Here is a 25302-nt window from a genome sequence, read left to right on the forward strand (position 1 = left end):
CCATTGCACGGTACACTCTCAAGACCCTTAAAAGGTACTAACGATGTCGTTACAAAGTCCATCTCACTACAGTGGTTCTACAATAACTTTATGGAGTGACGAGAATAGTTTTTGTGCGCAAAAAAACCCTAAATAACGACTTATATAGTGATGACGATTTCAAAACACAGCATCATGAAGCTTCGAAGCGTTATGAATCAGTGAGTCGATTCAGCAGTTTGGATCGCCAAATTTCAGCAGTTTGGCGGTTTGACACGCGATCCAAATCATGATTCGACTCACTGATTCATAACGCTTCGAAGCTTCATGATGCCGTGTTTTGAAATCGTCATCACTATATAAGTCGTTATTTAGGGTTTTTTTGCGCACAAAAACTATTCTCGTCACTCCATAAAGTTATTGTATAACCACTGTAGTGAGATGGACTTTGTAACGACGTATTTAGTACCTTTTATGGGTCTTGAGAGTGTACCGTGCATTGTGCCAATGGAGGCCTTTCAGAGCCATCAGATTTCAACAAAAATATCTTCATTTGTGTTCTGAAGATGAACGGAGGTCTTACGGGTGTCGAACGACATGAGGGTAAGTAATTAATGACAGAATTTTCATTTTTGGGTGAACTAACCCTTTAATGACAGAAATGTAATTTTTGGGTGAGCTGTAATTTTTGGGTGAACCTTTTCACATCTTTACAAGCTTTATGGACATAACACGCATGGAGCGGAAAGGGCTTGATCAAAGGAAGTGCGTTTGGCTAAAATATTAGAGGATGTAGCACCAAAAGATCATTACCGTAAACGACCCTGAGCGCTTGTGGTGTATATCACTCCGTTGTTTTGACGAGCTTCACTTTAATCTCTAGAAATGGTAAAATGGCGCAATTATGTCTCGTGGTCCGGATGTAATCAAGTCGCGGTCTACCATTTGAATACCACTGATGTACCACTGGCTTATAAACTAATACTGAAATAATGTTGTAGTTATTTTTATTTTAGTTAGCATTGAAGCATTTTCATTTATGTTTTTATTTCAGTTTTTGTTAACAATAATAACACTGACATCTCCTTTATGTTCAACAGTGCAACCACTGACTGTACTACACTCTTTGCAACAAAACTGAGACACTTTTTTTGTTGATCTGCCTGCCTGATATAAGATCAAAGCGCGCGTTCTCCAGCGATGCATGAAAGAATCCGCTGGTAAATGTTCTATGGATGATGACGGTGGCACTCCACTGTGGAAAATACCACAAAAATGATGATTTATTTTGCTTCACTTTACTTCATTGCATACGAGGAATGCCAAGCCACGGGACAAAGGATTTTTGCAGGGAAACCTCAATGGCCATAATGAAGGGGAGCCTTGTTTTAACATGTCATTAAAATGATACTGCATCTTGCAGCAATCTGGGGAATAACAGTCTGAGCTTGTACGCTACCAGTACCCAAGTTGGCAACGACCACCAGGTGGCAATCCGTCAACAGCCTGACTTATTTTTACATTAATGGAGACTAATACAGTCAATAATACGCATATGAATCAGGGTCTGGGCACTGCAAGTGATTACTAGCCTGCGTAAGTTGTAATTCCTAGTTGTCAGACAGCCCTTTTGGTTTGTATACTTGGCCAGTTTGATAATTGATGGGTCGTTTGCATCCAGTTCATGCCAGAATAATATTGAATTTAGGTGTATTTTATCATCACTTACCCCATTGACTCGGTTTGGACAGAGTTCCACAAAAGTCATTCAGGTTTGTATTGACACGAGGGTGAGTAAATGATGACAGAATTGACCATTTTCTTTCATAAAAAGTGTAACAGATCCTGAAAAAAGTCTAATATGCTCTGACATCTGGTTCTTATCCTCGCGGTATCCTAAAGACGGTCTGGGTAATACCCTTGGTTAAGCAGAAACTAGTCTGTCTGAGGTTCCTCTGACAGTGGCAAACCAAACATGTTATTAGATGCAGAGAAAACACCACTGGAGTGCATCAGAAGCCCGGATCAGTTTAGCGCAGCCATGGACTGTGACATTGATCGATTTCAGTCACATGGATGTATTTCTCCCCTCTCTCTCTCTCGGAGGATGGATTCTTGTTACTGTAAATGGTGAAACACTTATCCCCACAGTCTAAACAGTGGGAGCGTACAGTTAGAGACAATTTTCGGAGGAGAGCACTCTTCAAATTGGCCTGTGGGCACAGCTATTTTCTACTCTAAACAACATCCCACAAATCCAGAAGAAGGACAGGTTGAGAGACAATTAAAAAAAGAGTTGGCCTGCGAAGTCTGGTTTCTCTCAGTGTGAGTTTTTCTTTGCAGGCCAAGAGAAGCTGGAATTGCAACTGGCATTCATTACTGACCTATATTGCTTGGGACGCTTGTGTAAAAATCCCTGTTCTCTGTTGCGGCAATTGTTGTTTTTGAAGGTTTTGAAACTGTTGGTCATAAATATTGATGATATCGGCTTTGAACTTACTGCATGATTAATTAGCAGAATCAAGTGCGTTCAAGGTCACGCTGTGGAAAAGGAATTGCTGTGTATCGTGTTTGCTTCCCCCGGACAATTAGCAGTGTGAATAAAAGCGCGACGGAGATCTCGGGGTTGTTTACCACAGGTAATCAGTCATAAAAGCCCCCGTGCACAATGACCTGTATCGTTTAAAAGCTACCGTGAACCTACCTTCTGAATTAAATATGAGGAAAGTTAACGCTAAGAGCTCAGACTGAGAAAGACGTAGGCTAGTCCAGAAAATACCTTCACGTGGGACGTCGGCCTTTTATTTTGAGACGTGCAGCAGTGGTGTTTTTTTCTGAGTAGGTGTAAGATGTTTATTTGTGGTGTGCATTTGGAGCGAGTCGCTTTGAACGTGGGGGCTGCTCAGCGGGAGGCCACTGGCATTAACATTAGAGCAGCGCAACGCTCTTCTGACAGGTCTCTCTCTGCAGGCGGAGTACTCACAAAGCAGAGACGGGATTATTGTCACAGATACTTTGTCGCAGGTAAACTGCCTCCCGATGATGCCATGAAAGTTTACCAGCGGCCTGCTAAGTCCTATTGAAGAGGCTCTGTTTTGATTGTTATCACCACATTATGAGTCTTGATAGGCTTGCCAAATATACAGCAACGCCGTTGACAGCTTCAAAACAGGGAAAATGTCCTTTCCCTTGTCACTTGGGGGAAAATGGTGTTTTTGTGTCTTATCTTTTCATGTCACTTCCTGTCTGCACTTACAGAGACAAAGTTTTTACATTCTAGTGATGTGATTAATATTCACACATTTTTTTCTTGTGTCAACATATATCTAGAGAGTCCCTGACGGTTTCAAAGGACTTTGTAGATATGAGCTGTATGCATAACTATAAATATGTCTAGTGTATTCAAATACTATGACTTAAAAGGAGCAGTCGCCCAGCTCTATTATAGTTTGTTGTGGCCTAATTTCTAAGGAAGCCTGTGAAAAGCAGCCTCTCTCTCTTTCTCTCTTTCAGTGAATCAAGTTGTAAAGGATTCATAAATGCCCTGTTGTGGGGGTTTCACTGACGGGCACATGCTATAAATTAGAGATAGATTGATATATCCATGTTTTTTAAACCAATATGCCAAATCAATTTGTTATATTTGTGTTTCTGACACAATAATTAAATGATCATTAGACTGCAACAACCATACAAAACATAATAATAATAATAATCATAATAATAATAATAATAATAATAATAATACAAATTCTTCTTCTTCTTATAAATATTATATTAAATAATAATTCTTATATTGTAATCTATTAATCATTTAGTAAATATTATAATTTTGTTGTTACAATTTATGATAGTTAATATATTAATATTATAATTTTAAGAATATTATTATTTGTGCAAAAGTTGTTTTGCAGTCTAAATGGTCTTCATTTTTAAAATATTTTTAATAATAAATAGTTATAATTTATGTAAGTTAATAAATTGTATAAGACTTTTTTATTATTATCATTTCTATTTATTGCAAAGTTGTTTTGCAGTCTAAATAAATATATTTATATGTATTTTTGTATATTATAATTTTATTGTTATAATTTATGTAAGTTAATAAATTGTATAATTTTGAGAAAATGATTTTTCTTTGTATTATTTCTATTTATGCAAAAGTTGTTTAGCAGTCTAAATTGTCTTCTTTTTAAAAATATTTGTAAATATTTTTTTTTATATTAGAATTTAAGTTTATAAATTGTATAACTTCCAATAAGATTTTTATTTTATTTTTATTATTATTATTATCATCGTCATTATTATTATTATCATTTTTATTATTTCTATTTATTTAAAGTTGTTTTACTGTCTAAATGGTCTTAATTTTTAAATATATATTTAAATATTATTTTTCACAGACTTTTGACTGTGCTCGATTCTGCCTAAAAAAGTAACAAGGCTTAATCACTGTTTCTTTGTCAGAGCAGCCAGTGAACAGAAGACAGTTGCCATAGCAGCACGGGTAAACAAACAAATGTGGTACCATGGAATGCTTCAAAATATTTACAATGGAGTAACCCTCTTTCGGTCGCAGGCGGGATAATCTGGAACGTTTTGCATAGCACAAATTGTTCTCAGCTGGAAGGTAGTTCTCTCCCGTGGGTCAACCCTCAGCAGCCCAACTGTACTGATCGCTGGCTGGAGAAAACCACTGACTAGCAGGAAAGAGCATTCTCTTCATAGTAAACCCTGAATTGGCATTATCGGCTCACCTAATTATGTAAATTTGAGGTTGAGCCATTTTTTTCTTTCTATCCAAACAATGTATGATCATAGCTTTTACGTTTGCATTTTGTTTTTATCATTTGCATTGCTTTTTCCCTGCAGTCTTTGACCAAAACAGACTCTCAACCCATTTTTGGCTCACAATCTACCCAATCACCGATGTAACATTAGGGAAAAATTAGACAAAGAAATGTACGTTTTTAGCACATACCTAAAAACCAAACCTAACAAAATCATGTACTCTCTAATGTGTATTAATGACAAATGTTGAAAGGTTTAAAAACCCTGTGGAAAATCCAATTGCATATGATTTCACAATGCCACTGCACATTAAAAAGATAGAGGCGATTTCTGATTAGGCTCAAAGGTTACATTCATTTTGATTAATAACCGAGACATGTTTCCTTAGCAACCGCTACGTGTGTTGTCATTGGCCCCGGGCTATACCCAAGTCAACTGAATACATCCTGTGATTAGCGACGGCTGAGACATCCAACCACGTTTCCAGTAATAGCCTCATTCTGAGCTGTATTTCCTATCAATCTATCAGAAGCCTCTAGGTCCCAAAACCTCTTTTGTCAAGGCCACTTCAGCAGATTAAAGAAGGATTCAATATGGAAGCGTTTAGGTTATTAAATATCTCTTGTGGAGACTCCTCTAGACTAATTGCAGTGAAACCTTTTCACTTCTGTAGATACATTAATGATGCATTTATAACAATATGTGTGTGTGTGTGTGTGTGTGTGTGTGTGTGTGTAAACATTCTTGCTCACTGATGCCAACAGAGCCACATTTGCTATTTGCTACTGGAATTACACACCAGACAATAATGCCAGCACACTTCAATTCAGAACGCTCACCTGTCATAAAAACAAGACTTGCCACTTTTTGACCCCACCTAAGAGCTTTTGTTCCACCTGATTGAAGTGAAGGATTGCACAACAACTGCCATTTTCTCATCTGATGTCAATGTGGCCCGAGAGATTATAAAGAACAAAATGTGCTTTTTTTCTTTTGTTCCTGTCTGAGAGTGAAGTATATATACAGTCTTGTACTTTCGAAAAGAAAAGAAAAGAAAAGCATTTCCCACTCACCATGCCATGGTTTAGCCACTGTGGTATAAAGTTGTCCAGGAGTCTTGGGTAAACCAAATCTCTGTCATATAGGTAAAGAGCCCAGAACATAGTCACCACAAACTGCAAAGCGAAAAGAAAGAAGAAACTGAAAAATAATCATCAGGTCACAAAAACATATTCCGTTAGCAGTTTGAGTTCCTTTTATCAGCATATTGTACAATATAATTGTTTACATTTTATAGTCATTTAGCCGTGTGGAGCAGTTATGGTAGATATAGATGCACTTTTATGGACTTCAAAAACAGAGCAACATTCACTGCAAATTATAAAGCTTGGAAGAGCCAGGACATTTTTTATTATAACTTCAATTGTGTTCGTCTGAAAGAAGAAAGTCATATACATCTAGGATGACTTGAGGGTGAGTAAATCATGGGCTATTTTCATTTTTGGGTGAACTATATCTTTAATATTACTGAGATGAGTAAATGTTGTGTTATATGCGATATTACCAAAATCTTGTATCACAATACAAGTAATTTTATATCATGATATAACTGTTTTTGCTGGAAGTTTACCCCAAAATTGTTTTATATATGACATGACCGTGTAGTAATTTGCCTAGCTATTTTTGGATAATTTAATTAATTATACATACAGTCATGTGAAAAAGAACGAATTCTATGGTTTTATGTATGTAAGGGTTTTCTGTAGTAGCCTAAACACATTTTTGTTTGATAATCTTTGATACTTTTCTTAATAGAACTACACTGTAAAAAATAAAAACGGAAAATGTACATTATCCAGTATTTTTTTACGGAAATTTCCGTTAACCCTTAAAACACAAACTAATGCAATGTGGAATTCAAAATACAGGTGAAGCACCTGTAAAAAACAATACGGAAAATTCCTTCATATTTATACAGTACATTGTGCCCTATTTTACTGACTTTTTTTTTTTTTACATGTGTTCGTTGTCTGTAGCCTTAAACAAGTTCTCGGAGAGTTGTGTGTTTCACTCAAGGTGGGACAGCTGCAGATAACACCAACTAAGGAGATTATTATTGTGTTATTGTGTAAGACGCCCTCACCCGCTGTATAAAAGAACATGTGTGAGGCTGCCACTTTGTCTTTTCTGACTGCACAACCTGCAACCAGAATTGACCTTCTTGGCAAGAATAAAGGCTTTTAAAGACACTTAGCTTGTGTTTTTCATTTCCAGCATCACCATGATAATTGTTAACGTTTCTTTTTTCCACGACATGTATCAGGACATAATAAAAAATTATTTGGTCCTTGGCTGATTTTAAAATGAGGTAAATACTACGTCAGATTAACTACAACACATGACATATTACACCGTGTCATTACTTATCTAACAAAAATAAAGCCACAATGGAAAAGCCATGGGTGATAAACTAAGTACACCCTTATGCTTCCTTAGGAATTAAGAGGGTAAGTAGCAGTCAGGCGCTGCTAATCAAATGCCTTTGATTAATTGATCATCAGCAAGCGTGACCACCACTATAAAAGCAGACGTTTTGGCAGATTGCTGGTCTGGAGCATTCAGGTGTGCGTTAACACAATGCCAAGGAGGAAAGACATCAGCAATGATCTTAGAGAAGCAATTGTTGCTGCCATCAATCTGGGAAGGGTTATACAGCAATTTTCAAACTATTTGAAGTCCATCATTCTACAGTGAGGAAGATTATTCACAAGTGGAAAACATTCAAAACAATCTTCCCAGGAATGGACGTCCCAGCAAATTCACCCCAAGATCAGACTATGCAATGCTCTGAGAAAATCACAAAACACTCAAGAACTACACCTCATACTCTACCCGCCTCAGTTAGCATGTTAAAGTTCATGGCAGTACAATTAGAAAAAGATGGGACAAGTATTGCATGGTTGGGAGGGTTGCTAAGAGAAAGCTTCTTCTCTCTAAAAAGAACATGGCAGCACGGCTTAGGTTTGCAAAGTTGCATCTGAACAAACCTCAAGACTTCTGGAACACCAAAGACGAGATGAGACCAAAGTGGAGATGTTTGGCCATAATGCACAGCACCACATTTGGCGAAAACCAAACACAGCATATCAGCACAAACACCTCGAATGTCCAAGGGTTGATGATTTTTGGCTTGTTTTTGGTGCCACAGGACCAGGGCACCTTGCAGTCATTGAGTCGACCATAAACTCCTCTCTATACCAAAGTATTCTAGAGTTGAATGTGAGGCCATCCGTCTGACGGCTAAAGCTTGGCTGAAATTGGGTCATGTAACAGGACAATGATCTCAAGCACACCAGCAAATCTACAACAGAAAAAGAAAAAGAACCAAGGTGTTGCCAGTCAAACTCCAGACCTCAACCAGACTGAAATGTTGTGGCGGGACCTTGAGAGAGCTGTGCATAAACAAATGCTCGCAAAACTCAAAGAAATTAAGCAACGTTGTAAAGAAGAGTGGGCCAAAATTCCTCCAGAATGATGCGAGAGACTGATACTGTCATACAGAAAGTGTTTCCTTCAACGTATTGCTGCTAAAAGTGGCTTTACAAGCAATCATAGGGTGTACTTAGATGCCACCTGTGGCTTTTCCATTTTGGCTTTATTTTTGTTAAATAAATAATGAATAATATCTATAAGTAATATGTAATTTGTTGTTGTAAATCTGAGGTTGTATTTACCTCATTTTAAGACCAGATGATTTTTATTATGTTCTGATACTCCACAAAAGGGTTTCTATCATTTTTCACATGATTGGATGTATATACACTGATGATCAGGTATAACATTATGACCACCTTCCTAATATTGTGTTGGTCCCCCTTTTGCTGCCAAAACAGCCCTGACCCGTCGAGGCATGGACTCCACTAGACCCCTGAAGGTGTGACCCTTTGTCATGTGTCAGCCATCTTAGTCGTGGCATTTCTTGAAATGAGTTAAAAAAGGGAAACTGCAACTATATATTATCTTCAGAGAAACTTCATAACTTTTTAAGACCTCTCACTCGTCACTCCCCACAAAGACTTTAAATTGAGCCCATTCCTCACCCCCAGGTTCCCAGCAGGTCTTTGGGCAAACTGTCTAACTCCTGCCTCATGCTGGCACATCTCATTATGCACATCTCATTAAGGAAAGTCTAACTTGTCTAATATCCTCTTTGATTCCCCATCTACAGGACACAATCTCTGCGCAAAACCCTGACAAGCACTAAAACCAGCCATGAGCACAGCAAACCAACACACAGACCTCATACAGTTTTTTCATATCAGTATACCATAATTAATCCCTGAGAGCTGACTACTTCTTCCTTGCTTTTATCCAGCACATCCTTGGAGCTACAGATGCCTTTTTTGAAAAAGGACAGTGTTAAGATGATGAGGGCATCACACACAGGCACGTTGGTGTGAAGCATGCAGGCCTTGTGAAAGAGCGTTTGAAGTCCCAGCCTCTCTGAGGAAGAATTTCACTTCCCCTGCTGTAATCCTGAACTGCTCAAACGTATTTGCATTAATGGGTCTCATTTATGGGCGTGACAGATTTCTGTTTGGTTTGGGTGTCTCCGATTATTTTGTAGGATTCTTGTTTCCAGTAAGGGCTTGGATGATGGTCACTGTATCCAAATAAACGGGCGTCACTGTGAGGACAGGCCTTGTGAAAGGATCTGTTGTGCTTTTGAGGCATAGTTCAAGTAAACCTTGGGCTTCATTTTGAAAGCACAAGTTAAATAAGTTCACTGCCGGACAGGTGGTTTATTTGGATTTGCCCGTTCCATGCACTCTCATTGGATATAGTGGCAAACCTTCTCTATTATCCAGCCAGCCTAGCTGGACTGGGAAACTTCATCCTGTGGGCGTACATACTGTATAGACTAAGGTTGTTAGGCAGATGGAGCAGAATTCGGTCCCATTGTATCTCAAAAGAGTGGATATCAGCTAGACACACATACCACTAATAGGTGTCAGGAAATGACCTGGATAAAGCTAACAAAGTATGTATATCACTCAAACACAGTAGAGCCTGTTTGCCAATATTAACGTCAGCACTAATGATGCTCATTGTGATGGCTGTAAGCTGAGCCTCATGCCCAGCTCTTAGACTGAGGGCCAGGGCCAAGTCAAGCATCTATTTCGTCTTTGTATCATGGCTGTCTGGCTGCTAAGTTTTTTACAAGCTAACAAGGAAGCATCCTCTGTCTGCCATCTCGTTAACCCCCGCTGAGAATCTGCAAGCGCAAGTTCTGCAAATATCCACAGAAGGATGCAATGGTACATTACATACATGCCGGTCAAAGTGTCACATGATCTTTCAGAAATCACTCTAATATGCTGAGGCCTTGTCCAAACTTATACATTTTCATTTAAAACGTATCCTTTTCTCTCACATGAATTTAAATGACATCCTATTCTTAATCCGTAGGTTTAATATGGAGTTGGCCCACTCTTTGCAGCTATAACAGCTTCAACTCTTCTGGGAAGGCTTTTTGATTATTCTTCTGGAAGCGAATTTGTGAGGTCAGGTACTGATGTTGGACGAGAAGGCCTGGCTCACAGTCTCCACTCTAATTCATCCCAAAGGTGTTCTATCGGGTTGAGGTCAGGACTCCTCAAATCAAGTTCTTCCACACCAAACTTGCTCATCCATGTCTTTAGGGACCTTGCTTTGTGCACTGGTGCACAGTCATGTTGGAACAGGAGGGGATCAAATTGTCCAAATGTCTTGGTATGCTGAAGCATTAAGAGTTTCTTTCACTGGAACTAAGGGGCCAAGCCCAACCCCTGAAACACAACCCAACACCATAATCCCCCTCCACCAAACTTTACGCCTGGCACAATGCAGTCAGGCAAGTACCGTTCTCCTGACAACCGCCAAACCCAGACTCGTCCATCAGATTGCCAGACAGAGAAGCGTGATTCTTCACTCCAGAGAACACGTCTCCACTGCTCTAGAGTCCAGTGGCGGCGTGCTTTACACCACTGCATCCTTTGCACTTGGTTATTTAAGGCTTGGATGCAGCGGCTCGGCCAATGAAACCCATTCCATGAAGCTTTCTATGCACTGTTCTTGAGCTAATCTGAAGGCCACATGAACTTTGGAGGTCTGTAGCTATTGACTCTGCAGAAAGTTGTCGACTTCTGCGCACTGTGCGCCTCAGCATGTGCTGACCCAGCTCTGTGATCTTACGTGGCCTAACACTTCACAGCTGAGTTGCTGTTGTTTCCAATTGCTTCCACTTTGTTATAATACCACTAACAGTTGACCATAGTATATTTAGTAGTGAGGAAATTTCACGAATGGACTTATTGCTCAGGTGGCAACCTATCACGGTGGCACGCTTGAATTCACTGAGCTCCTGAGAGTGACCCATTCGTTCACAAATGTTTGTAGAAGCGTCTGCATGCCTAGTGCTTGATTTTATACACCTTTGGTCAAGGAAGTGATTGGAACACCTGAATTCAATGATTTGGAGGGGTGTCCCAATACTTTTGGCAATATAGTGTTTGTGTGTGTACTGTGTATAATCATTATACTTATATAAATACATACACATGCATGCATTTAAGAATTTATTTAAGAATTGTTTTGTATTTATATATAATATACATTATATATATATATATATATATATATATATATATATATATATATATATATATATATATATATATATATATATATATATATATATATATATATATGCACAGTATATACATGCAAAAATGTCTTAAATATATATATGTATGTATGTGTGTGTATTTATATATACATAATAATTATAAACAGTACACATACATTTTTATTTTAGATGTGATTAATCAGGATTAATTGTTTGACAGCCCTATTTAAAATATATTAAAATAGAAAATTACGTATTAGTATCTTTACTGTTTTTGGGGAGAATTCTGTAAAACATATTTAAAAACAAAACTGCATAACACATTTAAAATAGCTTATTTGTGTATTTATATTAACATCTGTGTGTCATCTGTGAGTGTATCTTATATTTAAAAATAAATCATCAGTTTGGAAAAATACATTTTTAAAAAATGTTTTTGAAAAAAGTCTCTTTTGCTCATCACAACTGCATTTATTTGATCAAAAAATACAGAAATACAGTAAAACAGTAATATTGTGAAATATTATTAATGAATTTAAAAGAACATCTTGGTTACTAATTTAACCCCCGTTATACTTGCACACTTCAGAATATATTTAATATTTCAACACTTTGCTTTATTTATATTAAGAGAAAAGTTATATTATTAGTGCTCCCCTGCAATGTAAGGAGATTGCCTGTGACTCTTTCATTAAAATGAAATGAGCAGAGTCGGTTTTTTTCACTTTGACACTCGTTTGACATCTTAAACTCTTCACTGACATTGTGCCATGTAATATTAAAAGATCTTAAGTCAGCCAGATACATTCATGAGCACTATTTAAATATTTTCCATGTAATTATCTGATGGTCATCACGGACACACAAAACACAGTGTTTCCTTCTTCACTTTGCAGGACGGGATTTTATTGCACAGCTGATTTTGTGGCAGTGCCAGGTAGATGACTGGGGATTTGCAAAGCAAATGAGATGTACATTTAAGACAATGCGTATTGGTGTCCGATATAGTCCCCTTATGCAAAGCAGCATGTGTTGATGTGTCCAGATATAGTGGTATGTGCTGAGAAAATACAAATGCTCTCTGACCTGACCTGCAGGTTTATACATTTTAAGGAATGCGATGATTCACTGTTTTGATGGTTTATCTAAAGGCACCAAGTGTTTATTCGGCCTTACAAAGACAAAACACAGTAAATGTTTGAACTGGATTGCACATATGCTAATCCATACCTCTGAACATACCTCTTTATGCAATATGTATCTTGTGTTTGATATTTAGTTTAGTTTAGTTTGCTTGTTTTATTTAAAGTGACTTTTATGTTTATCATAAAAAGTGAAAAGGTGTTTTTTTAATACATTTTGGGGTTAAAGGGTTAGTTCACCCAAAAATGAAAATTCTGTCATTAATTACTCACCCTCATGTCGTTCGTCACCCGTAAGACCTCCGTTCATATTCGGAACACAAATGAAGATATTTTTGTTGAAAGCTGATGGCTGAGAAAGGCTTCAGACAGGCCTCCATTGGCATTCAGTACATTTACACTCCCAAGACCCATAAAAGGCACTTAAAACGTCGTAACAAAGTCCATCTCACCACAGTGCCTCTACAATAATTTTACGATGCGACGACAATAGTTTTTGTGCGCAAAAAAAATCAAAATAACACCTTTATCCAACTTGTTCTTGTCTTCCGTATGTGTGACGTAGCGCCGGGGTTCGGTAATCCATGAAATGCACACTCTAACCCCATTTTGAGAACTACGCCGAGACCTAAAGCACGATCAATGTAGAATTCAACAGCTTAGATACGCGCATCTTCCTCTGCTTGTAAACAAATCGCTTCTGGGTCATGTGTCCGAACGCCGGATCTGCGTCATATTCTCGCGCATGCGTCGTGGAGGCACACACGGAAGACAAGAACAAGTTGGATAAAGGTGTTATTTAGATTTTTTTTTGCGCACAAAAACTATTGTCGTCGCATCGTAAAATTATTGTAGAGCCACTGTGGTGAGATGGACTTTGTAACGACGTTTTAAGTGCCTTTTATGGATCTTGGAAGTGTGAATGTACTGAATGCCAATGGAGGCCTGTCTGAAGCCTTTCTCAGCCATCAGCTTTCAACAAAAATATCTTAATTTGTGTTCCGAATATGAACGGAGGTCTTACGGGTGTCGAACGACATGAAGGTGAGTAATTAATGACAGAATTTTCATTTTTGGGTGAACTAACCATTTAATAAGATAAAAAAAAGTTAAGTAATACTTTTATTCAACAAGAATGCTCTGGCACTAATTTTGGTTGAAGAGATGTGTTTGTTGTTGTCATTTTTTTATCGTTGTACAAGCAAAATGTGGTGGTTGGTTGGTGTGGTATTTTTCCCACCCCTCCTTCACGGTGATTGGACAGCTGAGTAAAATGTGACAGTGATGAGTGCAGGGTTTTACCCAAAGTTGACCATTCTATAACTCTCTGTGTTGAGTAAATAGACGCTCAGTTTTAAAAATGTGTCGCTCCCCTTGAAAACAAACAGGAAAATACACTAGCCTCAGGAAAAATGCTTTGGTGGACAGACTGGACACACAAAATGCTGTTCTTTTGAACTTTCTAGTCATCAAAGAGTCCTGATAAAAAAAATGAATCATGGTTTCCACAGAAATGTTCAACATTGATAATAATAAAAAATGTTTCTTGAACACCAAATCAGCATATTAGATTTCTGACACTGAAGACTGGAGTAAAAATGGAGCCTTTTATTGTAATCATTTCACAATATTACTGTGTTTTTGATCAAATAAAGGCAGCCTTGGTGAGCATAAGAGACTTTTTTCAAAAACATCAAACAAATCTTACTGACCCCAATCGGTTTAAACAAAGTGAAAATTGCTAAGTTGCAAAAATATTAAAACATTGGTCATGCATTTGCAGCAAGCAGTATTTTACATTTGGCACCCTCTATAAATGTGCTCAATACACAACCCTCCTTTCTTAGATCCAGTGAATGATTGCTCGAAACAAGTTTTGAACAGTCGCCTCTGTTTTCCTGTGGTTTCAGACATCTTAATGTCAATGACATGTGTGGGAGGGGAAGGGCAGCTCCAGACAAAGTATTGCATTCATGTTCTGTTACAGTACTGTTTTTTTCTTTCCCACACATTAACAATTGAACTTGATGGCTCAGAGAGTTTACGGGAGGTTCACACACTTTAAACTAACCGCATAGTCACCGCCAGCCAATTACTTTTTCTGGTTTTCTGTATACAAAAAGTGCAATGTTTGCATGTATGCATAAACTTTTCCAAAAAGTTAAAACACTATAGGCCAGATTTTATGGATCACATAATCTGGATCACTACATTATTTTACTTTGAAAATTGGCCAAGTTGGTGTTTTTATTCAATTTCAATCCAATTTTCAATGTTGATTCTAGGCATTGATGTTATCTGAACATCAACATATCCTCACTGAGCCAGCAGCACTGCTCATAATCTCCGGATATAGGTCCAACAAACACAAATAAAGTGTGTTTTTATGGATATAATCAGTCAGTTAGTGTACATATGCAAAATGATAAATCTGATTGGTGATTTATACGTACCACACCAACGGGAAAGGCCAGAACAGCCATCATCCAGTCTCGTAAGCCAATAAGTTTCCTCAACTGTCTCTCTTGCTCCATACTGGCACTGCCTTTTGTCAAAAGGCTTGAGAGGTCCGTCAGGACACACACGCCAAAGAACACTGCCTGAATGACCTGATAGAGAATAAAAAAAAACTGGTTAGGAAAGAGTAGTAATATACCTAAGAAAGGGGGCAGATTTGTAAGGTGTAAAGAGTACCTGAAAAACATATTTAAGTAAAAGTAGAGATACCTTACAATGAAAATTACTTGTTACAAGTCACCAATTCCAATATAACTTGATTAATTTATAGGCCTGGTTTCACAGATAGGGCTTAGATTAAGCCAGGATTTGGCCTTAGTTCAATTAGGGCATTTAAGTAGCTTTTATAAACATGCCTTAGAAAAAAACATTACTGGTGTGCACCTTGAGGCAAAACAATGGCACAGACATGTTTTAAGATATGCCAGTGCAAGTTGTCTTCAGTTAAAACAGTTCAAACATGCATTTTAGTCTGAGACTGCAAATAAAAAAAATTAAACTGAACAACTCAACATTGCAATAAATCAAGGTCGACCACAGCCTCTTAAACGTCTACAAACACTCAAGTCTCAGTTAAGCTCAAAAAGAACATAAGTAAACCAATATCCTTCAAAAATGTCTCTTCAATATAACAGTTAAATAAATATTGTTAAGTAAAATTAAATAGTCGAAGCCTACTTTCACTGGATGTGCTGGATAAAGGCTGATTTACACTTCTGCGTCGGACCTGTTGCCTCTACACTGTTGCTTCTATGCCATTGCTTTTACACCATAGGCTACGCATCGGTTTTCAACACGTCATTGTCTGTGTTGACGTGCAATTACACATGCAGACGGCTAGTAGGCAGTGTCCACGGGTATGTTGATGGTATAACCCAGTAGCAAGGCAAAAGCCGAATTAGAAGCAGCTTGTTGTCTATGGCCCTGTCCCAAATGGCACCCTAAACCCTCGCTGTCTTCCTACAAGTCTGCACTTTCATGATGTAACGCCGCATTGACTGTTGGGAAGAAGTCCACTGCGTAATCGACCCCATATCGACCGCAAAGGGGGGCGCTCGTGAGCACCCTTCTGAGACCTAAAATGACAAATAGGACACCCTACGCAGTGTTGCCAACTTAGCAATTTTGTTGCTAGATTTAGCAACTTTTCAGCCTACCATAGCAAAAAAAATAATTCAAAAAGCACCTAGCAACAAATTTAGCAATTTTTTTTATTTATTTGGCAACTTCTGGAAAGTGACTCTAATCCAAACAACACATGTACAAGCTAGCTCAATAGGCCGAGTGGTTCATTCATAATTCCTTAAGATCGCTGTGGAAATTGCTGTAAAAACCGGAAGATAATTTAGGTAGCATATTTACAGAACCCTGCACATGACATGCAGGAAAAAAATAGTAGGCTAAATCGTGCGCACAATTTATAAATCGAGGGAACAAATTAATAAATCGTGTGGACGGTTTAGCAAATCGAGGGAACTGAATAGTAAATTGTGCGCATTATTTATAAATCGAGGGAATTAATTAGTAAATTTTGCGCACAATTTACTTTTTTCTTCTTCTTGCACATCATGTGTGGGGCTCCGTACATATTAACTAACACATTGCTTTAATTTATTTTACAAACAAATCTAAATGAGCTTTTCAAATAATATCTACTCTGTAAAAAAAAATCAGGTCTCCAATCGAAAATATTCTAAATCTAAATTTAATCTAAATTTTTCAGTTGGGCAAATTGAATTTCTGTGAATTGATACAATTTAATTCACAGAAATGTTTCCAAAAAATTTAGATGTGATCAGTCACTAAAAAATGTTCAATTGGAGATTGATTTTTTTTTACAGTGTACGCATTACATAACAGCGTAGTTTTGCCTTGCGATTACAATGACGTCATAGCACAATAACGTCACAACGTCATTTAGCAACTTTTAGCAACAAATCGATCTGCCTTTAGCAACTTCCCCTGAAGATTTGTTGGCAACCACTAGTGACCCTACGGTCTCGTGGACTTAACGGACACGAGCATGCGGCAGCCATTGTAAGTCCACAAGACCGAAAGTGCATATGAAGTGTGCCATTTGGGACAGGGCCTATGTTGTCAAAGAAGCAGCAGCAGTGACGGTGGCAAATAAACAACGAGTTTATTTGCAGCTTGAGTTGTTAAATATCGAAGAACAGATCATTTATAATCCGCAAGCAGAAATGTGTATAGGAAATGCATCACTATCGCAGATTTTAGAGGTAGGGTAGGGGCTCACAGCGCTTGTGGTCCACATAGAATTGGCACGTTGTTACATTTTTGGAGAGGTGTACGTCAGGCTATGCCTCAGGCTACGTGTGCTACACACAGCCTAAGACGTAGATACGGCGTAGGTTCGACTCAGAAGTATAAATCAGCCTTTAGGCCTCATCCCCAGCTGGAGCCATGTTCTCATTTCATATATGAAACACCTGCGATTCAGCAACTAGCCACTAATACACTCACATTCACGTAAAGTAGCCTTCTTGACAAGTCTGGGTAAGGGCAAAACGCAAAAGATATAGTACCTTCAATGCCCTGTAGATGGCCATATTAAAAAAAAGTTAGATGCCATGCAAAATGTAATGAGTAATTGTATCATGCCTGCTACAATCCTATAAGATTGCTACATGCACATGTACAAATCACACTGTACGGCATGGATAATAAACTTTCATATGACATGTACAGTATGTAGACTGTACAATGATGACACGATGAAATAGAAGAATAAAACATCATCAGCATGCGCTAGTGGTACACAAATAGAGCAAGATGAATCTTTGGCAATTGTGGTTTTTATGTGCTCTGAAAAATAGAGGAAGCGAAAGAGGAGAATATGGAATGCATATTTTGTAAATGGAGCTTTAGGCAAGTAGTTTTAACGCCATGTCTTGTTGATCAATGCGCCATTTCATGTTGCAGTTTTATTGGCTAGATGCTAACATGCTAAATTTCTGACACTATGACAACGGGCGTATTTCTCGACCTCTCTCACTGTACGACGCAGGACCACCGCTTAGGAGCCACGACCACAAAAATCGACACGATTGGTCATCTATAATCTGGGACAACCCCAAATCATACAATGTGTACCGGGCATAACTCATTTAAAATGTATTGGAGTGCATATATTTATTAAAAAATGTAGTAAAGTAGCAGTGGTATCAAGTATATGTTCTTTATCAGAGTATTTTTCCTTTTCCTTCACTACTGTACATTCCCAAGCATAATATCAAACTTTTAACTCCCTTACATTTCATAAAAACATGTCATTCCTCATTATTTTATTTGTGAACGAGCTGATTCTTTTCGATTAACCTGTTAAATCGATTGATTTGTGATCAAAAAAATGATTAATTTGTGAATTGGACCAATCCGATTGCAGCTGATTCAAATGATCCAGTCAGAGCCAGTCTCCAGTTAACAATTCACTGAATTCACAAGCCTGACTCAAAATGAGCCAAGAATGGCAGTTTGTGGAAAAATGAAATATTTATTTTGGTTTACGGAACTGCAAACTGTATATTTAGCTGTATTTGAAGCCCTAACTAGGTAAAGCTTTTTTTAATTAAATAAATAAATAAAATGTCCTTTTTTTGAAGGCCTCTCATTGACATACAAATCAAAGCTGTCTTTTAAAAGGAACACAAGAGGGAAGTTGAAGGGAAACTTGATGAAAGCCACGCATTCATCTTTGGTTGTCTGAAAATAGAATACGAGTATTTCTAAGTGCCGTCATTTTCCAAGAGCAAACAAACTCGTCTCACTGAAAACAGAACAATATACAGATACAGTTGACATACTTTAAAATGTTACAATGCATGACGGGCCGCAAGAAAACCGGCATTGAAATGATTTAATACACAACCTTTCCTCCATAACCTATTTCATGTCTTAAGCTAATATGTCTTTTTTTAGTCCTTTTTCCATTAGTGGACATTCGTGATGAGAGTGTTAGGAGATCGCTTTGACATTAATTTACGATGGAAAGACATTATGGAATTATGAGGGTTTCTTTATTATATCTCCTCCACAGATATCCAACATGCAAAAAAGTCTCCCATTAATACACTCTTAAATATTTCATTCCTCATTATCTTTCTGCTCCTTAATTTGTTTCCTGGTGTCTGAAGACAGGAGAAGCCCTGCTAAGGCTTCATATAAATGTTCGATTTGCTCAAAACCAATCTTTTATTGGAAAAGTCTTAAATCCCTATTACCAGCCCTCTAAAATTATCTATTTTTCTTACTCTACCCTCACTAATGCTTTTGATATTCGCTTTAGCTGAGCTAAAAATGTACGTTGATCCTTTTCTCACATCATTTGAGAGTTAAAAAACAGCCTCGGTGTGAGGACATGAAGCCAAAAGAGGCATAAAATAATTTATTAGCTATACAAAGCCTTATTTTGTGCTTATAAACAACCACAAGGATTCCTGGACTGAGTTTCGAGTCTCCATGAAATCTAGTGAATTGCTTGTTTGAGGCTGGGAATAATAATAATTGGGCTAGGAAACCTCACTTCTTATCAAACAACAGACTGCTACAGTATACTGCAGAAACAGTTGCTTGCAAGTCCAAGAAATTGAAGGTAGCCTAATGCATTCCTGTTAAAATAAACGGCAAAAAGCTATGCACTTGTATTAGTTCAGACGCTAGGGTAAACGTACCTATTAAGCTCAAGTACCCATTAAGCACACTACTATCTTTGAGCTCAGATTATAAAAAGAAAAAATATTTATCATCCTATTGATGTCTTAAAGGGTTAGTTCACCCAAAAATGAAAATTCTGTCATTAATTACTCACCCTCATGTCGTTGGACACCCGTAAGACCTCCGTTCATATTCGGAACACAAATGAAGATATTTTAGTTGAAAGCTGATGGCTGAGAAAGGCTTCACACAGGCCTCCATTGGCATTCAGTACATTGACACTTCCAAGATCCATGAAAGGCACTTAAAACGTCGTTACAAAGTCTATCTCACCACAGTGGCTCTACAATAATCATACAATGCGACGACAATAGTTTTTGTGCGCAAAAAAAAATCAAAAGAACACCTTTATCCAGCTTGTTATTGCCTTCCGCGTGTGTCTCCACGACGCATGCGCGAGAATATGACGTAGCGCCGGGGCTCGGGATTCCATGAAATGCACACTCTAACCCCATTTTGAGCACTACGCCGAGACCTAAAGCACGATCAATGTAGAATCCAACAGCTTAGACACGCGCGTCTTCCTCTGATAGTAAACAAATCGCTTCTGGGTCATATGTCCGAACGCCGGATCTGCGTCATATTCTCGCGCATGCGTCGTGGAGGCATACACGGAAGTCGAGAACAAGTTGGATAAAGGTGTTATTTTGATTTTTTTTTGCGCACAAAAACTATTGTCGTCGCATTGTATGATTATTGTAGAGCCACTGTGGTGAGATAGACTTTGTAACGACGTTTTAAGTGCCTTTCATGGATCTTGGAAGTGTCAATGTACTGAATGCCAATGGAGGCCTGTGTGAAGCCTTTCTCAGCCATCAGCTTTCAACTAAAATATCTTCATTTGTGTTCCGAATATGAACGGAGGTCTTACGGGTGTCCAACGACATGAGGGTGAGTAATTAATGACAGAATTTTCATTTTTGGGTGAACTAACCCTTTAACCAATTGATGTGTTTGTTACTATATACCTCCTGTAATTTCAAGCAAATCAGACCATTGCACAGATATGGGTACACTCTAAAAAAAAAAAAGGTTCTATATGGCACCAAAAATAGTTCTTGGCTCGTAATCATAGGGGAACCTTTTTTAGTGATATATAGCACCATTTTTGGTGCTTCAGTGGTTCTTCAGCGGTTCTTCAGAGGTTCTTCACCGGTTCTTCAGAGGTTCTTCACCGGTTCTTTGACTAAGGTGCTATATAGCACCTCTGAAGAACCACTGAAGCACCAAAATTGGTGCTATATAGCACTAAAAAAAGGTTCCCCTATGATTACGATACTTTTTTTTTAGAGTGTATTCATGTGGCCATTTTGAAAGCTGTCTGAAAACTTTCACCAAAAGAGTAGCCCCTTAAATGTGCATTTTTTTTACACTCTAAAAAAAAAAAAGGTTCTATATTGCACCAAAAATGGTTCTTGGCTCGTAATCATAGGGGAACCTTTTTTAGTGCTATATAGCACCAATTTTGGTGCTTCAGTGGTTCTTCAGCGGTTCTTCAGAGGTTCTTCAGCGGTTCTTCAGAGGTTCTTCACCGGTTCTTTGACTAAGGTGCTATATAGCACCTCTGAAGAACCGCTGAAGAACCACTGAAGCACCAAAATTGGTGCTATATAGCACTAAAAAAGGTTCCCCTATGATTACGAGCCTTTTTTTTTAGAGTGTATGTTTAAGCCTTTATTTTCGATAAGTATAACTTCTTACTGCAAAATTAAGAGATTAATATTTAGACTTTTGCATATTATAACCTGGATGTGGGAAATAATTACAGTTAGATCCAAAAGATAGTTTTAGCAACATAGCAGGTGCTACGGAACATTGTTGGCTTACTAGCTGTATAAGGATGTGCGCTACACTAATATATTACTCCACAGGCATTACTAGCTTGTACTTTTAAATTCATTATATTATAAATTTACAGTTTAATGATGTTCTGTGGTTTTACACTGCTGTATTTTTTAAGTAAGGGGAGCTTAAAGGGTGCACTACTATGAAAATCACAGCTTCAGTGTGATATCAATAATAAAAAGTATAATTTCATAGATATTTTCAATAATAGCTGTACATATTAAAATATGTATGAATACATGACCTAGATTATTTATTTAGCAAAATTGTCCTTTTAAATTTAATTTAATAATATTTATTAATTAAAAAAAAGGTGTTCTCCCTTTAAGCTCATCCAAATTAAACGTCTATGTAAATACTTCATAAATAGACTTTAAATACTAACTGATGGTTGTCACTACAAGTTAACCTTTATACAATTATTCTTAAAAAATGTTGTTTAAAATAAAAAGAAACATGTTTTGAGCTTAATGGCAACATGAGTGTGCTTAAAGGGTACAAACAAAGTCACAGCCAGACTTTTTGCATTTAATGATGTATATCTTAATTGAAATGCTTTTGTCATTTAAAATAAAATGACAAATTATTGTGTGAGAGATTGATGTTTTATTGTAACATAACTTCTTGTACTCAAACCAATACCCTGTGCACTACAATGTCTCAATGTAGATTTTGGTGAGCTTAATAGGTACGTTTACCCTATGCGTTCAAATGCATCATTTCAATTTATAATTAGTTGCAAAGCATTTGCAACATAGCAACTGCTCTCATAAAAATATAGACTGCCTCTCATCACAGTAATGATACACTCAGAAAACCTGTGCAACTGTGCTAATTAAACTCTGCTAATTAATCCATGGGTATCTCATTTTCAGATCACTGAAAGCTTTCGGCCACACTTGACCAGGCACTTTACGTACGACACAGAGAGCTCAACTCCTATGCCAGGCTCCTCAAGTGTCCTATTGTGACAAAGCCAAATCTCAATCCCTAAATTTAATAATAAATGAGGCCTGATGAAAACATAAAAGGCGGAAATCAAAGTGGCACAGTTATGGCACAATGGCAGTTACCATAAATGTAACAAAGCTACAGTGGAGTGTGGCTATTACAGTGCAAGTATTTGATCCAGACATACTTGCATTTCTTGTGCCAAGATGAGATAATCAGCCTTTCTGAATATGACATGTGTTTAGCGTCTGTTCTAATATTAGTTTCACACAGCCAGGTTTATCGGTGTCAGAGGTCCTTAAATGCTGTCATAATTAATATTTATACTATAACACAAAGCAGCACAAACAATAAATCACTGGCCTATCTCTCTATGGTCGTGGTGAATGTGAGTTCTGTGTTTACAGACAATGAAAGAGTTTATTAATGTTACGTTAATATAAAGTGCCATTGTGTTTAAAGTGTTAAAATAACAAGGTATTTTCAATGTATAAACAATTTGAAATAGTAATGCAGTTACTGCTGGTACATTAAAGTTTGGAGTCAGTAAGACTTATGCTCACCAAGGCTGCAAAATACAGTAAAAACAGCAATATTATGAAATATGATTTATATATTGTAATTTTAGTGCATTCACTAGAGCACCAAAGAAACATCAAACAACAAGTGTTATGAAACAGCATAACTTTTAAAAAGCTGCATCTACAATAATCAGAACACATCTGTACAGAAATTATCTTATTCCTAGACAAGAATAAAAAATAAAAATAACCCTAACAGTGCACTGGAACAGATGTGCAAACGTGAAGTGTAACAAAACAACTTTTATTGCTATTAAAAAATCACTGTTCAAAAAAGGGGGAGAAAATGGACTGTTTATGTGGAAAACATGAGTCATTGGCTCACAGACTGTCATAACAGTCAATGTGTGTGTGTGTGCGTATACAGATGCTGGCACAGACTGCCAGAACAAAAGACAAAAATTCTGCTATTTATATTTTTATATTTCAAAACTGTGTATGCATACTTAATTTGTCCTTACTCGGAGAACTGCTCGTAATTCAGCACAACCCTTCAGAATAAAATTCATTATTAATGAGGATGAGAGATATGAAAAGCATGACATCATTGTTAGAGACTTAAAAAGTCATTACGTCATGTGATTAACGTTTAATGATCAGTAAATATGACGTAAGGCAATTTTTGTGTTGGCTTTTGTAGGCTACTCCTTTTTGTAGGAACCTGGCATATTTCGGCATAACAGGGGCCTGTCTATATATAATGCATTATGGAGATCTCATATATAGGCTAATAATAATCAGGCACTGCATGGGAACGATGCACATGCACTTACCAAATCTATGAACGTAAGAAACTTCCAGCTACCGCCGTATGTTTGATGCGCGGGCATGTCTATGGCTTTGTAATTGCAGAGGATAGAAAAATAAGACAGGAGTATCGCTACTCTGAGGATCTGTGATGGGATGAGCGCCATTTTCCTTCCCCCGTCGTATTTCCGTCTCAGGAAATATCCTGTTGACAGAGGGATGCTGTTATGCGGTGGGGAGGAGGAGAGGGTCGCGCGGATCCGTGTTGGTGGAGGCGGCGGATGTGCGCGAGAGGTTGTTGCTATAGGAACAAGCATCGCTGCCTGCGCAGAGCAGCTCGTGTGTCACTGTTCTTTGTGCTCGCGCATGCTCATTGAGGGTTTTGGGGGGATTGGTGTTTTACGTTTGATTTATTTTCTGCCTCAATATAGTGTAACATATTTAGATGAAACAAATACTATTTATTCAAGGTAATTTTTCACTTTTTACTGGCAGAAAGGGGTTGTTTTTAAAAGTAATTTAGGCTACTGCACGTAAAATGGTTACAAATTGGCTGAAATAAAAGATGCATTTAATTTAAAACATGGAGATCATTTGTCTAGATGAAGTAAAATGGACCTAGCTTTTAATAATAATAATAAACATATATGAATCTCATTACTTTTCAATATCAGGCAAAGTTACCAAATTAGAATGAAACATACGCTGCCCTGCCAAAAAAATTGTAATCGCTGTTTGGATTTAAGTAGGCAAATACAAAAAAGAGTCTATGACATTATTATTTGTTGTTATTATTACGTTTCTTAACTGTTATATGTTTGGGAACAGTTCTTAAAGGGATAGTTAGCCCAAAAATGAAAATGTTGCCATGATTTACTCACCCTCAAGCCATCCGGTGTAGCCTATATGACATCTTTCAGACGAATACAATCAGAGTTATATTCAAAAATGTCGTGGCTCTTCCAAGCATTATAATGGCAGTGAATGGCAACCTAGCCCCAAAAATTATAATAATAATATGAGGTGAATATAATAAGTGTCCATCCATTATAATAATAATCCAAATGGCTCCGGGGGGTTACTAAAGGCCTTCTGAAGCAAAACGTTGGGTTTTTGTAAGAAAAATATCCATATTTAATATGTTATAATGTAAAATATCTAGCTCGGACCGCCTTCCATATTCAACTTACGTAAAAAAGCGGAACTGGGGCAACGATAACATCGGACGTATCATAACCGTTTTGAACTGCAAGAGGCGTTACACTTTCTTCGTAAATTGTATTCGGAAGACGTTCCGCCAGAAGCTACATATTTTACATTATACGTTTTTAAATATGAATATTTTTCT

General features: G+C 37.5%; 1 protein-coding gene across 2 annotated transcripts in view; it reads right to left on the reverse strand.

Annotated features, from left to right (window-relative positions):
- aig1 (androgen-induced 1 (H. sapiens)) overlaps window positions 1–24294 on the reverse strand; it is a 62979-nt gene extending 38685 nt beyond the window's left edge. Inside the window, exons 1-3 of one of the 2 annotated variants that reach the window (XM_079830485.1) lie at window positions 23981–24294; window positions 15033–15188; window positions 5844–5945 (exon numbers count right to left, since the gene is read on the reverse strand). In XM_079830485.1, coding sequence (XP_079686611.1) covers window positions 5844–5945; window positions 15033–15188; window positions 23981–24271 — 549 coding nt within the window. In that variant the 5' untranslated portion in view covers window positions 24272–24294. Of the gene's footprint in view, window positions 1–5843; window positions 5946–15032; window positions 15189–19924; window positions 20380–23980 lie in introns of those variants that run through there. The other variant, XM_079830486.1, reaches the window with a different exon arrangement.
- Between the last annotated feature and the right edge of the window lie 1008 nt (window positions 24295–25302).

The sequence above is a fragment of the Gobio gobio genome, assembly GCF_949357685.1.
Source record: "Gobio gobio genome assembly, chromosome: 12".
In the NCBI taxonomy this organism is placed as follows: Eukaryota; Metazoa; Chordata; class Actinopteri; order Cypriniformes; family Gobionidae; genus Gobio; species Gobio gobio.